General features: G+C 44.6%; 1 protein-coding gene across 1 annotated transcript in view; it reads right to left on the reverse strand.

Moving 5' to 3' along the window:
- Nucleotides 1–12,891, reverse strand: part of LOC106609251 (ras association domain-containing protein 3) — a 57,899-nt gene extending 45,008 nt beyond the window's left edge. Inside the window, exon 1 of the mRNA XM_014207831.3 lies at nucleotides 12,211–12,891. Within this exon, the coding sequence (XP_014063306.1) occupies nucleotides 12,211–12,559 (349 nt within the window). The 5' untranslated portion in view covers nucleotides 12,560–12,891. The remainder of the gene's footprint in view (nucleotides 1–12,210) is intronic.
- Between the last annotated feature and the right edge of the window lie 72 nt (nucleotides 12,892–12,963).

A 12,963-nucleotide genomic window follows, 5' to 3' on the forward strand; every position in this document is an offset into this window, starting at 1 on the left:
CTCACCTCTCCATGTAAATGGATTTGGACGAGGCCCACAGGCCTAGGTGACCATTTGGGCCTATAAGGCCAATGGTTCTGTGTGAATGACAGGGATACAGTGAGGGAAAAAAGTATTTGATCCCCTGCTGATTTTGTACGTTTGCCCACTTACAAAGAAATGATCAGTCTATAATTTTAATGGTAGGTTTATTTGAACAGTGAGAGACAGAATAACCACAAAAAAATCCATAAAAACCCACGTCAAAAATGTTATAAATTGATTTGCATTTTAATGAGGGAAATAAGTATTTGACCCCCTCTCAATCAGAAAGGTTTCTGGCTCCCAGGTGTCTTTTATACAGGTAACGAGCTGAGATTAGGAGCACACTCTTAAAGGGAGTGCTCCTAATCTCAACGTGTTACCTGTATAAAAGACACCTGTCCACAGAAGCAATCAGATTCCAAACTCTCCTCCATGGCCAAGACCAAAGAGCTCTCCAAGGATGTCAGGGACAAGATTGTAGACCTACACAAGGCTGGAATGGGCTACAAGACCATCGCCAAGCAGCTTGGTGAGAAGGTGACAACAGTTGGTGCGATTATTCGCAAATGGAAGAAACACAAAAGAACTGTCAATCTCCCTCGGCCTGGGGCTCCATGCAAGATCTCACCTCGTGGAGTTGCAATGATCATGAGAACGGTGAGGAATCAGCCCAGAACTACACGGGAGGATCTTGTCAATGATCTCAAGGCAGCTGGGACCATAGTCACCAAGAAAACAACTGGTAACACACTACGCCGTGAAGGACTGAAATCCTGCAGCGCCCGCAAGGTCCCCCTGCTCAAGAAAGCACATATACATGCCCGTCTGAAGTTTGCCAATGAACATCTGAATGATTCAGAGGACAACTGGGTGAAAATGTTGTGGTCAGATGAGACCAAAATGGAGCTCTTTGGCATCAACTCAACTCGCCGTGTTTGGAGGAGGAGGAATGCTGCCTATGACCCCAAGAACACCGTCCCACCGTCAAACATGGAGGTGGAAACATTATGCTTTGGGGGTGTTTTTCTGCTAAGGGGACAGGACAACTTCACCGCATCAAAGGGACGATGGACGGGGCCATGTACTGTCAAATCTTGGGTGAGAACCTCTTTCCCTCAGCCAGGGCATTGAAAATGGATATTCCAGCATGACAATGACCCAAAACACACGGCCAAGGCAACAAAGGAGTGGCTCAAGAAGAAGCACATTAAGGTCCTGGAGTGGCCTAGACGGTCTCCAGACCTTAATCCCATAGAAAATCTGTGGCCAACTACAAGAAACATCTGACCTCTGTGATTGCCAACAAGGGTTTTGCCACCAAGTACTAAGTCATGTTTTGCAGAGGGCGTCAAATACTTATTTCCCTCATTAAAATGCAAATCAATTTATAACATTTTTGACATGCGTTTTCTGGATTTTTTTGTTGTAATTCTGTCTCTCACTGTTCAAATAAACCTACCATTACAATTTATTTGTCTGTGGGCAAACGTACAAAATCAGCAGGGGATCAAATACTTTTTTCCCTCATTGTAAATACCGCCCCAATTTATCCATGGGTGATACAATCGCCATCGCACTGCACACTGCACTATCCATCTGGACAAGAAAAACACCTATGTAAGAATGCTGTTCAATAACTACAGCTCAGGCTTCAACACCATAGTACTTCAAGCTCGGGGCCCTGAGTGTGAATCCCGCCCTGTGCAACTGGATCCTGGACATTCTGACGGGCCGCCCCCAGGTGGTGAAGGTAGCCAACAACACCTCCACTACGCTGATCCTCAACACAGGGTGCGTGTTCAGCTCCCTCCTGTACTCCCTGTTCACCCATGAATGCATGGCCACGCACACCTCCAACTCAACGCGACAGCCTACAGGGAGGAGGCAAGGGTCCTGGCGGAGTGGTGCCAGGAAAAGAACCTCTTCCTCAACGTCAATAAAAGGAAGGAGCTGAATGTGGGCTTCAGGAGACAGCAGAGGGAGCAAGCCACCATCCACATCTACGGAGCCACAGTGGAGAAGGTGAAAAGCTTCAAGTTCCTCGGCATACACATCACTGAAAATCTGAAATGGTCCACCCACACAGATAGCGTGGTGAAGAAGGCGCAGAAGCGCCTCTTCAACCTCACGAGGCTGTAGAAATTAGGCTTGGCACCTAGGAACCTCACAGACTTTTACAGGTGCACCATTGAGAGCATCCTGTCGGTCTGTATCAACGCCTGGTATGGCAACTGCACCGTCCGCAACAGCCGGGCTCCCCAGAGGGTGGTGCGGTCTGCCCAACGCATCACCGGGGGCACGCTGCCTGCCCTCCAGGACATCTACAGCACCTTGTGTCACAGGAAGGCCAAGAACATCATCAAGGCCACCCGAGCCCCGCTATCATCCAGAAGGCGAGGTCAGTACAGGTGCATCAAAGCTGGGACCGAAAAACAACTTCTATCTCAAGGCCATCAGACTGTTAAATAGCCATCACTAGCCAGCCTCCACCCAGTACCCTGCCCTGAACTTAGTCACTGTCACTAGCCGGCTACGACATGGTTACCTTAGAGGCTGCTGCCCAATGTACATAGACATGGAACACTGGTCACTTTAATAATGTTCACATACTGTTTTACCCATTTCATATGAATATAGTGTATTCTCGTCCGGTCCATCCTATTCAACTATTGCTGAACATATACTATTGTATGCTACGTATTCTTCAGATAGAGTACATATTTTATCCACATACTGTCCATATATCCCAACACATACACACATACAGTGCCTTTGGAAAGTATTCAGACCCCTTGACTTTTTCCACATTTTGTTACTTTACAGCCTTATTCCAAAATAGTTTTTTCTCCTCATCAATCTACACACAATACCCCATAATGACAAAGCAAAGACAGGTTAAGACATTTTTGCTAATTTATAAAAAATATAAAACTGAAATATCACATTTACAGTTGAAGTCGGGAAGTCTACATACACCTTAGCCAAATACATTTAAACTCAGTTTTTCACAATTCCTGACATTTAATCCTAGTAAAAATTCCCTGTTTTATTTTAAGAATGTGAAATGTGAGAATAATAGTAGAGAGAATGATTTATTTCAGCTTTTATTTCTTTCATCACCTTCCCGTGGGTCAGAAGTTTACATTCACTCAATTAGTATTTGGTAGCATTGCCTTTAAATTGTTTAACTTGGGTCAAACTTTTCGGGTAGTCTTCCACAAGCATCCCACAATAAGTTGGGTGAATTTTGGCCCACTCCTCCTGACAGAACTGGTGTAACTGAGTCAGGTCTTTAGGCCTCCTTGCTCGCACACGCTTTTTCAGTTCTGCCCACACATTTTCTATAGGATTGAGGTCAGGGCTTTGTGATGGCTACTCCAATACCTTGACTTTGTTGTCCTTAAGTCATTTTGCCACAAATTTGGAAGTATGCTTGGGGTCATTGTCCATTTAGAAGACCCGGTTGCGACCAAGCTTTAACTTCCTGACTGATGTCTTGAGATGTTGCTTCAATATATCCACATAATTTTCCTCCCTCATGATGCCATCTATTTTGTGAAGTGCACCAGTCCCTTCTGCAGCAAAGCGCCCCCACAACATGATGCTGCCACCCCCGAGCTTCACGGTTGGGATGGTGTTCTTCAGCTTGCAAGCCTCCCCCTTTTTCCTCCAAACATAACGATGGTCATTATGGCTAAATAGTTCTATTTTTGTTTCATCAGACCAGAGGACATTTATCCAAAAAGTACGACCTTTGTCCCCATGTGCAGTTGCAAACCGTAGTCTGGCTTTTTTATGGCGGTTTTGGAGCAGTGGCTTCTTCCTTGCTGAGCGGCCTTTCAGGTTATGTCGATATAGGACTTGTTTTACTGTGGATATAGATACTTTTGTACCTGTTTCCTACAGCATCTTTACTGTATTACTCCTTTTCCAGCTTAAAAAGCCCAGTGTTCCTTTGTTAGGAGGGGAAAGAGCTGATTGATATGTCCTGTGTTGGTTGTTGCTCAGAGAGCGCGTCTGTGATGTCGTGTGTTGGTTGTTGCTCAGACAGTTTTTGTTACGTATTTTGTAGCTGCTGCTTCTGAGCTATGTGTGCGCCAATAGGACACAGTGTTTATGATTATTGAAATTGTTTACTTATGTTTGTATTATTCTGTTTTTGTTCCCAGGGGGGATGAGGGAAGGCACCTTGGGAGTGCTTAGGCAAGAGGCCTGTGGGCATACATATATGTGTCTGTCTATGCGTGTCTGTCTATGCACGCTAGGTAAGACCTGGGTTGACCATCCCCTGTATTTTGGTTAGTGTGCCAGGTGGTGCACTTGGCACACTATTTACCATTTAGGTAAGTTGTGGGTAGGTAGAAGGGGCTCTTTAACTTTGATTTTCATTGCTTTGGCTCCGTCCAGCCCCTTTTCCCCATATTACTGTGTGAAGGAGTAAATAAATTCCCTTTTAACGGTATAATTCTGTCTCAGTCATCCTTAGCCACAACTACAGTCACATACCTCTTTCACTCCACGGGGAGTTGAGTGTAGCAGGGTGTTGTGTTCCCTCCTCCAAGAGGTGTGCGTAACATAATGGGGGCTCATCTGGGATCCATTAAACCCACCAGACCCTGCTGCTCTCGTGATTGAGGTGTGATGGTAGGTTGTGAGTTTGGGTGACTTGTTTAGTTTGCGTGTGTTCAGTAGGCTGCAGTCTCCCAGTTTATTGAAGTGCCCTCTGAGTTTGGTGGGGTTGCGTAAAGTAGACATTTGCGCTATAGCTGAACAACATGGACTCTCCGTCCCTGAGAAAGCCCTGAAGGCTGAGCTTTAGGTGCAAGTCAGGTGGGGCTTAAGGAGAGAACAAATTTTCTCATTGAAAGATGACAAGAGGGAGGCTTCAGGAGAGATGACGGGTAGACCTTGCGATGCCACGTTGGATGGGGTGGAGGAAGGGGTTGCTCGTACCCCCTTTACATTGCCCCAATATGATCCTTTATCTTCTGCTTCAGGTCGTTCAGAAGGGACCGCTAGGCTAAAGGTGAGGCTGGCCCGTTTGGAAATGGAGCAAAAAGATGGACAGATGCGTTTTGATTTAGAAATTAGGAAAATGGAAATTGACAAGGTGAGGATCTGACAACTGGAGCTAGACGCTGGCGTCAGTGCGACTCCACAACCTTCCTGTCATCAAGCCCACTTCGACGTGAATAAAAATATTGCTTTAGTCCCTCCATTCCAGGAGTCGGAAGTTGATTCCTGTTTCTCTGCGTTTGAGCGTGTGGCAGCTGCGCTGCATTGGCCACTCGAGGTTTGGCTGCTCCTGTTACAATGTAAATTGTCTGGGAAAGCCCAGGAAGTAGTAGCTGCTCTCTCCCTGGAAGACAGTTTACAGTACGATATAGTTAAAACAACCATGTTGCGGGCTTATGAGTTGGTGCCTGAAGCTTATAGGCAGTGCTTCAGGAACCACAAAAAACCCTCACTCTACTTTTGTTGAGTTTGCAATGGACAAAGTCTCTGTTTAATTGATGGTGTTCAGCCAGCAAAGCTAACACCTTTGCTGATATTCGGGAGTTGATGCTGTTGGAGGATTTTAAAAACAACTTCCCTGGTAGAATTGTAGTTCATTTAAATGAACAGAAAGTGGTGACATTGGTCGAGGCAGCAGTGTTGGCAGATGAGTACGCTTTGACCCACAAGACTGTCTTTGGTGCGCCTCGTTTTGAAAGCTGAATGATTACATCATCAGTGCCTTGTTCGGGTCGCTTTTCCTCCAACAATCCTAAGCCTTTTCATGAGATCCGTGAATGTTTTTACTGTCACCAAAAGGGTCACGTGATTGCGGACTGCCTGGTTTTGAAAAATAAACCGGAACAGTGCCTGTCACCACCCCTAAATTGAAAAGAATGGGTTTAGTCCAGTCTTTGGCTCGTCCGTTGGCCCGAGTTATTGATTCAGCATTTGGGAAACCGGATCCTATCTATGCTATGTTTATGTCTGCTGGTTGTGTTTCCTTAACCTGTTGGGGCTAGGGGGCAGTATTTTTTCCCCAAGTCAAAAAGGAGAAACTAGTCTTCAAGTGTTTTGCTTCGGTAATTTCCATTGAGGAAGCTAAAACTAGGGAGACCGCCTACTTTATGGAAGCAGGAGTTTTGATGCGTAAATGGGGAGCTCATGACACTGTTAGTGACTGGAGTGAAGTTAATCAAGTTGTTGTTCCGACAGCAGGTTCTGTCACTCGCCCATGACCAGGAGTGGTCCGGACATTTGGGGATCTGGCCAGGTTTGAAGTCTGATGTCCAATTTTGTGAAACATGTCATGTATGTCAACTCACTGGAAAAGCGAATCACAGTTCCTCGTACGCCACTCTGCCTGATTCCTGTGGTGGGGGAACCGTTTGAATGAGTGATCGATTGTGTTGGTCCGTTGCCGAAAAGCAGGTCAGGTAACCAGTTCTTACTAACAATGTGCAGTGCTACTCGATACCCAGAGGCTATCCCTCTCCGTACTATAACGGCTAAGACTGTGGTGAAGGCACTAGTGAAATTCTTCTCTACGTATGGACTCCCTAAAGTAATCCAAACTGATCAGGGGACCAACTTTGTCAAAACTATTCTCAAATGTGTTAAAGACACTGTATTTCCCATCAGGTCTCTAGTCCGTATCATCCAGAGAGTCAAGGGGCTCTCGAAAGCTGGCATCAGACGCTAAAGGCGACGCTATGCAAGTATTGCATGGATACCAGTACTGATTGGGATGAGGGGGTGCCCTTTGTCCTATTTGCTATCAGGGAAACAATACAAGAGTCCTTAGGGTTCAGCCCTGCTGACCTTTTGTTTGGACACACCCCACGGGGTCCGCTAAAAGTTTTGAAGGAGCATTATCTCCTACACCCAGTAGCGCCCCTAAAAATGTATTGGATTATGTCAGTAAGATGTGGGAGAGACTGCACGCCGCATGTGCGTTATCCCAAAAGTCTCTTTCCTCGTCTCAAAAGCGTATGAAGTTACATTATGACAGAGGCTGTTGGCAGTTCTTTTGCACCAGGGGATAAAGTTTTAGTTTTGTTCCCAATCCCTGGCTCATCTCTGTCGGCATGTTTTTCTTGGCCATATCTTGTGGAAAAGAAACTCAGTGACACAAATGATGTGATAAAGACCCCAGATTGTAGGCGTTCTTCCCGTGTGTCATGTTAACATGCTGAAAACATATTATGTGCGTCATTCTCCCAACAGTTCCTCAGGTAAGCCGGTCCAGCCCGCCGTCTCCAGTGTGGCTGCAGTGGTGCTGAAGCCTGGCTGGGACCTGGAGGAGGATAAGGCGGGTGGGCTGCAATTACGCCATACATTACAGCAGTGTGAACACTTATGTAATTCGGAGATGCTGAAAAAGTTACCCTCTCAAATGGAACATTTGGATAACGATCAAACTAATGATCCTATTGATAAATTGTTTTCTCAATGTGTTTCAGGACGTTCCAAGTCGCACTTCCATCTTGGAACATGACGTGGATGTGGGGAATGCTGCTCCTATTCGTCAGCATCCGTACCAGGTAAACGCTAAGGAAAGTGAGGTAGCTTATTTATTACAGAATGACATGGCAAAACCCAATAACAGCTACTGGAGTTTCCCGTGTATGGTTCCTAAGCCTGACGGTACGTCCCACTTATGTACGGCCTATCGCGGTGTAAATGCAGTTAAAGTCTGATTCTTTTCCACTAGATCGCTTAGATTACTGCATTGATAGAATTGGCTCTGCTGCTTACGTTAGTAAGTTAGATTTGCTAAAAGGTTATTGGCAGGTGCCTCTGATCTCTTGCACTTCTGACATCTCAGCTTTCGTTACGCCTGATAACTTCGTACAATACAATGTGATGCCCTTTGGAAAGTGTAATGCACCTGCTACTTTTCAGTGCCTACTTAATATTGTGTTTGCAGATGTAACAAATTTTACTGCTTACCTTGACGATGTGATTCATTCGTCTACTTGGTCTGATCATCTCGCCACTTTAAAGTGTTTCAGCGGTTGGAGAATGCTTTAACCATCAATTTGGCCAAGTGTGAGTTTGGGAAGGCTACTGTGACTGACTTAGGGAAACAGGTGGGACGAGGTCAAGTGCGCCCAGTAACTGGCAAAGTGGAAGAAATTGTTGCTTTTCCTGCTCCCACAACTCGCTGCCAGTTGCTCAGATTCCTGGGGATGGTAGGGTACTACCGTACGTTCTGTAAGAATTCTTTGACGGTAGTAGCTCCCCTTACATCTCTGCTTAGTCCCAAAGTACCACATATGTGGTCCCAGGACTGTAACTATGCTTTAGAGTCCGCCAAAGCGCTACTTTGTAGTGCCCCAGTGCTTGCTGCCCCCAACTTTGACAAACCTTTTAAGTTGGAGGTAGTCGCTAGTATAGTGGGGGTGGGTGCAGTTCTCTTGCAAGAAGATGAAGAGGGAGTGGATCGGCCTGTCAGTTTCTTCTCCCCTAAGTTGAACTTGTGTCAGTCAAGGTACTCCACCATTGAACAAGAGACGCTGGCTTTATTGCTAGCCTTACAGTTTTGAGGTACTATATGTGGGCTCCAGTGCCTTGCCTATACTGGTCTTCACGGACCATAATCCTTTGGTGTTTTTGAAGCAAATGTACAATCAGAACCGCAGCCTTATGCGGTGGGCTCTGATTGTACAAGGATACTATGTGAAGGGTTTGGCGAATGTGGTTGCCAACACTTTCACGGGTTTAGTAACTGGGGATACATGTTGGGTTTTAATGCAAACTGTAAGCTTGCATGTTTTGCGGTGGGCGTGTTACGTTCCCCAGTTTCTGTGTTGTGGGTTTGTGTGTATGTATTTCAGGAAATGGCTTCCTGGATTCCCCCAAGCAGCTGATTGGAGCTGACCCTGCCCTCTCGTCAAAGGATACGGCTGTCTGTAATTGCAGACTCCTTCTCCAGCTTGAAAAGCCAGTGTTCCTTTGTTAGGGGGGAGCTGATTGATATGTCCTGTGTTGGTTGTTGCTCAGAGACCTTCTTTGTCCTGTGTTGGTTGTTGCTCAGACAGTTTTTGTTAAGTATTTTCTAGCTGCTGCTTCTGAGGTATGTGTGTGCCAATAGGACTGTGTTTTTGAATATTGAAATTGTTTACTTACGTTTGTATTCTGTTGTTTCCAGGGGGGATGGGGGAAGGCACCTTGAGTGCTTAGGCAAGTCCTGCCCATAGTATGTCTGTCTATGCACACTAGGTAAGACCTGGGTGGACCATCCCCTGTATTTTGGTTAGTGCGCCAGGTGGGGCTAGTTAGGTAATTGTGGGTGGGTAGGTAAGGTAGGAGAAGGGGCTCTAACTTTTAATTTCTTTGGTTCCGTCCAGCCCCTTTCCCCATTATTATCCTGTGAAGGAATAAATAAATTCCCTGTTAATGGTATAATTCTTTTTCAGTCATCCTTACCTGCACCTACAGTCACATACCTCTGTCACGTCCTGACCATAGAAAGCTTCTATTTTTCTATGGTAGAGTAGGTCAGGGTGTGACAGAGGGTTTTGTCTAATTTGTTTGTCTATGTTGGTTCTAGTTTCTTTTTTCTGTTGGGGGTTTTGTCTAGTTTATGTATTTCTGTGGGGTTCTGGTTGTTGTATTTCTGGTTTTTTGGGATGATCTCCAATTAGAGGCAACTGGTCATCGTTGTCTCTAATTGGGGATCATATTTAAGTGGTTGTTTTCCCACCTGGTTTTGTGGGAGATTATTTTCAGTAAGTGTATGTTTTACCTCTTCATCACGTTTTGTTTATTTGTATGTCTTGCATAGTTTCACAGTTATAATAAAAATGTGGAACGATACACACGCTGCGCCTTGGTCCCATTCTTCAGACAGCCGTGACAACCTCTTTCACTCCACGGGGAGTTACATTTACATTTTAGTCATTTAGCAGACGCTCTTATCCAGAGCGACTTACAGTAGTGAATGCATACATTTCATACAATTTCATACATTTTTTTTCTTTCTGTGCTGGCCCCCCGTGGGAATCGAACCCACAACCCTGGTGTTGCAAACACCATGCTCTACCAACTGAGCTACAGGGAAGGCAGTTGCGTGTAGCAGGGTGTTGCGTTCCCTCCAAGAGGCGTGCATAACATACAGTACCAGTGAAAAGTTTGGACACACCTACTCATTCAAGGGTTTTTCTTTAATTGTACTGTTTTATACATTGTAGAATAATAGTGACGACTTAAACTATGAAGTAACACATGGAATCATGTAATAACCAAAAAAGTGTTGAACAAATCAAAATATTTTTTTATATTTGAGATTCTTCAAAGTAGCCACCCTTTGCCTACTTGTCATTTTCTCAACCAGCTTCATGAGGTAGTCACCTGGAATGCATTTCAATTAACAAGTGTGCCTTGTGTCGTGACTATCATTAATCTGACTTATTTGAGCAACTAATTGTCACTCGATTAAATGAATCATGTAACAATTAACTCATTAGGAATTTGGGGCACCATGGGAAAAGTTTAACTCCCAACTTAAACTCTAAAGATGCATAGATATCTCTTACATCAATAAGTCACTTATTAATCATTATTACCGCAATCTCATTCTCTATCGATCCAGTATCCCTGCACATTGTAAATATGGTACTGGAACTGACCCTGTATTTAGTATGCCTAATTTATCGTTTTATTTCTTTATCTTGTTTTTGTTCTATTTTTAGTATAACATTATGTATTACTACATTGTTGGGGTTAGAGCTTGCAAGAAAGGCAGTTCACTGTACTTGTGCAGGTGACATTAAAACTTGAAATAGGTTATGGTTGTATTGACCAGGTTAGTGTTATAATGGCCAAGTTAGGGTTTTAATCATGATTGACCCATTCCATGCCAGATGTGTGGAGGAGGAAATATTTTACACCATATGCATTTACCCACTCTCAGAGACTAGTCAAGACACAACTGGACATTTGACTATCACATTGCATAAGTCAACAAGTTAATGTGACATAGGCCTATAAGCAACTGTATCAGACCACTGCAGAATGACATGACAATGTGGAGAGGTGCTTTAAAACCAATGTACAAGCAATGCTTTTACACGTGTGATGACTAATGGTCCACTCTGGGCACAGACGTCAGTTCAAGGTCTAGTTTCGATTTACATTTGGTTGAGTTGTCAACTAATGTGAAATCAACATGTCACCATGTCATTGGATTTAGGTTAAAAGAAATGACCTTAAGTTGAAGACTTTTTGCAAATCCAATCAGTTTTCCACATTGATTCAACATCATAACATAGATTAGGGGGATTGAAATGGAGTGGAAACAATGTTGATTCAACCAGTTTTTACCCAGTGGGGAGTAATGCAGCAATGATAGGAGTAACAAGAATATACTATCAATCATCAGGTAACAGGTTCCTAGGACATTAGCTTGAGGAAGTGAGTGCCTATCAGTGGAAGAATGCAGAGAGAGCTGAGCTGAGAGGAAAGCATGTGTACAAAGGTACAGTGTATAAACCAGTTTATCAACACGGTGTGAGTGTGTGTGTGTAGAGCCCGGCCCTGTGTAGGGGTAGACTGTACGTAGCCATGCCTTTCTGAACATGTACAGCCTAAATAAAGTATTCCCACCCCTTGACTTTTTCCATGGTTGTCCAGCAATGATCAACAATCAATTTGACAAAGCTTGAAGAATTGTTTTTAAGAATAATGGGAAAATGTTGCACAATCCAGGTGTGGAAAGCTCTTAGAGACTTAAATCAGAAAACACACACAGCTTTAATCAGCGCTACCAAAGGTGCTTCTACAAAGTATTGACTCAGGGGTGTGAATACTTGGGTATTTGAGATATTTACGTATTTCACTCTTAATACATTTGCAAAAATGTCTAAAAACATGGTTTCACTTTGTCATTATGGGGTATTGTGCGTAGATCGGTGACCAAAAAAATCTATTTTGAATTCTGGCTTAACACAGCAAAATGTGGAATAAGCCAAGGGGTATGAATACTTTCTGAAGGGAGTGTATGGAGCCTGTAAGAAAGTCTAGTTTTCACAAGGCAGTTTAGGTATCCAGTTGATAAGTCATTAAATTGATAAGCTTCAGACCTTGAGGCTCTCTGTTAACCAGTATATTGTCTGCTGTAGTATATGATATTGGAGTTAAGACAGTCAAGCTATCTCAACTGAAAAATAATACAGTTGTAGAACTCACCTGAACACATCAGGGATAAGTGGAGGATGTACACGCAGCAAACATCGCACCACGCGCCCGAAAGACCTAGGTGGAAGGTGTGTCCCTCCCCCCTCATCCGGGAGTCTCTCTCACTGGGGGAGAATATGGTCCTCACATCCGGGGGCTTGAACCCACTTTTCCTACTGCTGCGGCCAGGGCAGCCGTTTTCCGCGGGGTTCATCACCTTCGCCGGTCTTCTCTCTTCGAGGTTTGGTAACGAGTCCGCTCTGATCTTGCTCCAGACCGCCTCGATGTTCTCCAGACTCCTGCTTGGAGTAGATGTATGCCTCCGGGCGGCTCGGACTACCTTGACTTTCGAATGGTACATCCTGGGAGGGTTGAACAATTCCCCTTGACTGTTGTCCACTGTCTTCGTCCTCAGTGTTGATTTATTACCGATATCCACAGCTAACGGTGATACGCCGATCACGCAATGTAGCGCATCGGTGAGTACTTCCTACTTTGGTGCATAACCTTACATTACCACGCACTCTTTCGGGCACACAGGCAACAGCGACGATGAGTCTTCTTCACGCGCAACACAGATGAGATACCGAACAAAGTGTTTAGTAGGCGAAACATCGTTTTACCTACATGTTGAAATCCACGGAACGCCGAGAAATCCACATTGTGTGAATAGATGACACTGCGTCCTCTCTCTGGACTGTTTTTGTGTGTTCTTGTCTGTAAGAAGGTTGAGCAGGTGCAGGAAACCGTTTGGGTTAATTTCAG

This window comes from Salmo salar, chromosome 07, assembly GCF_965601325.2.
Source record: "Salmo salar chromosome 07, fSalSal1, whole genome shotgun sequence".
Taxonomy (NCBI): domain Eukaryota; kingdom Metazoa; phylum Chordata; class Actinopteri; order Salmoniformes; family Salmonidae; genus Salmo; species Salmo salar.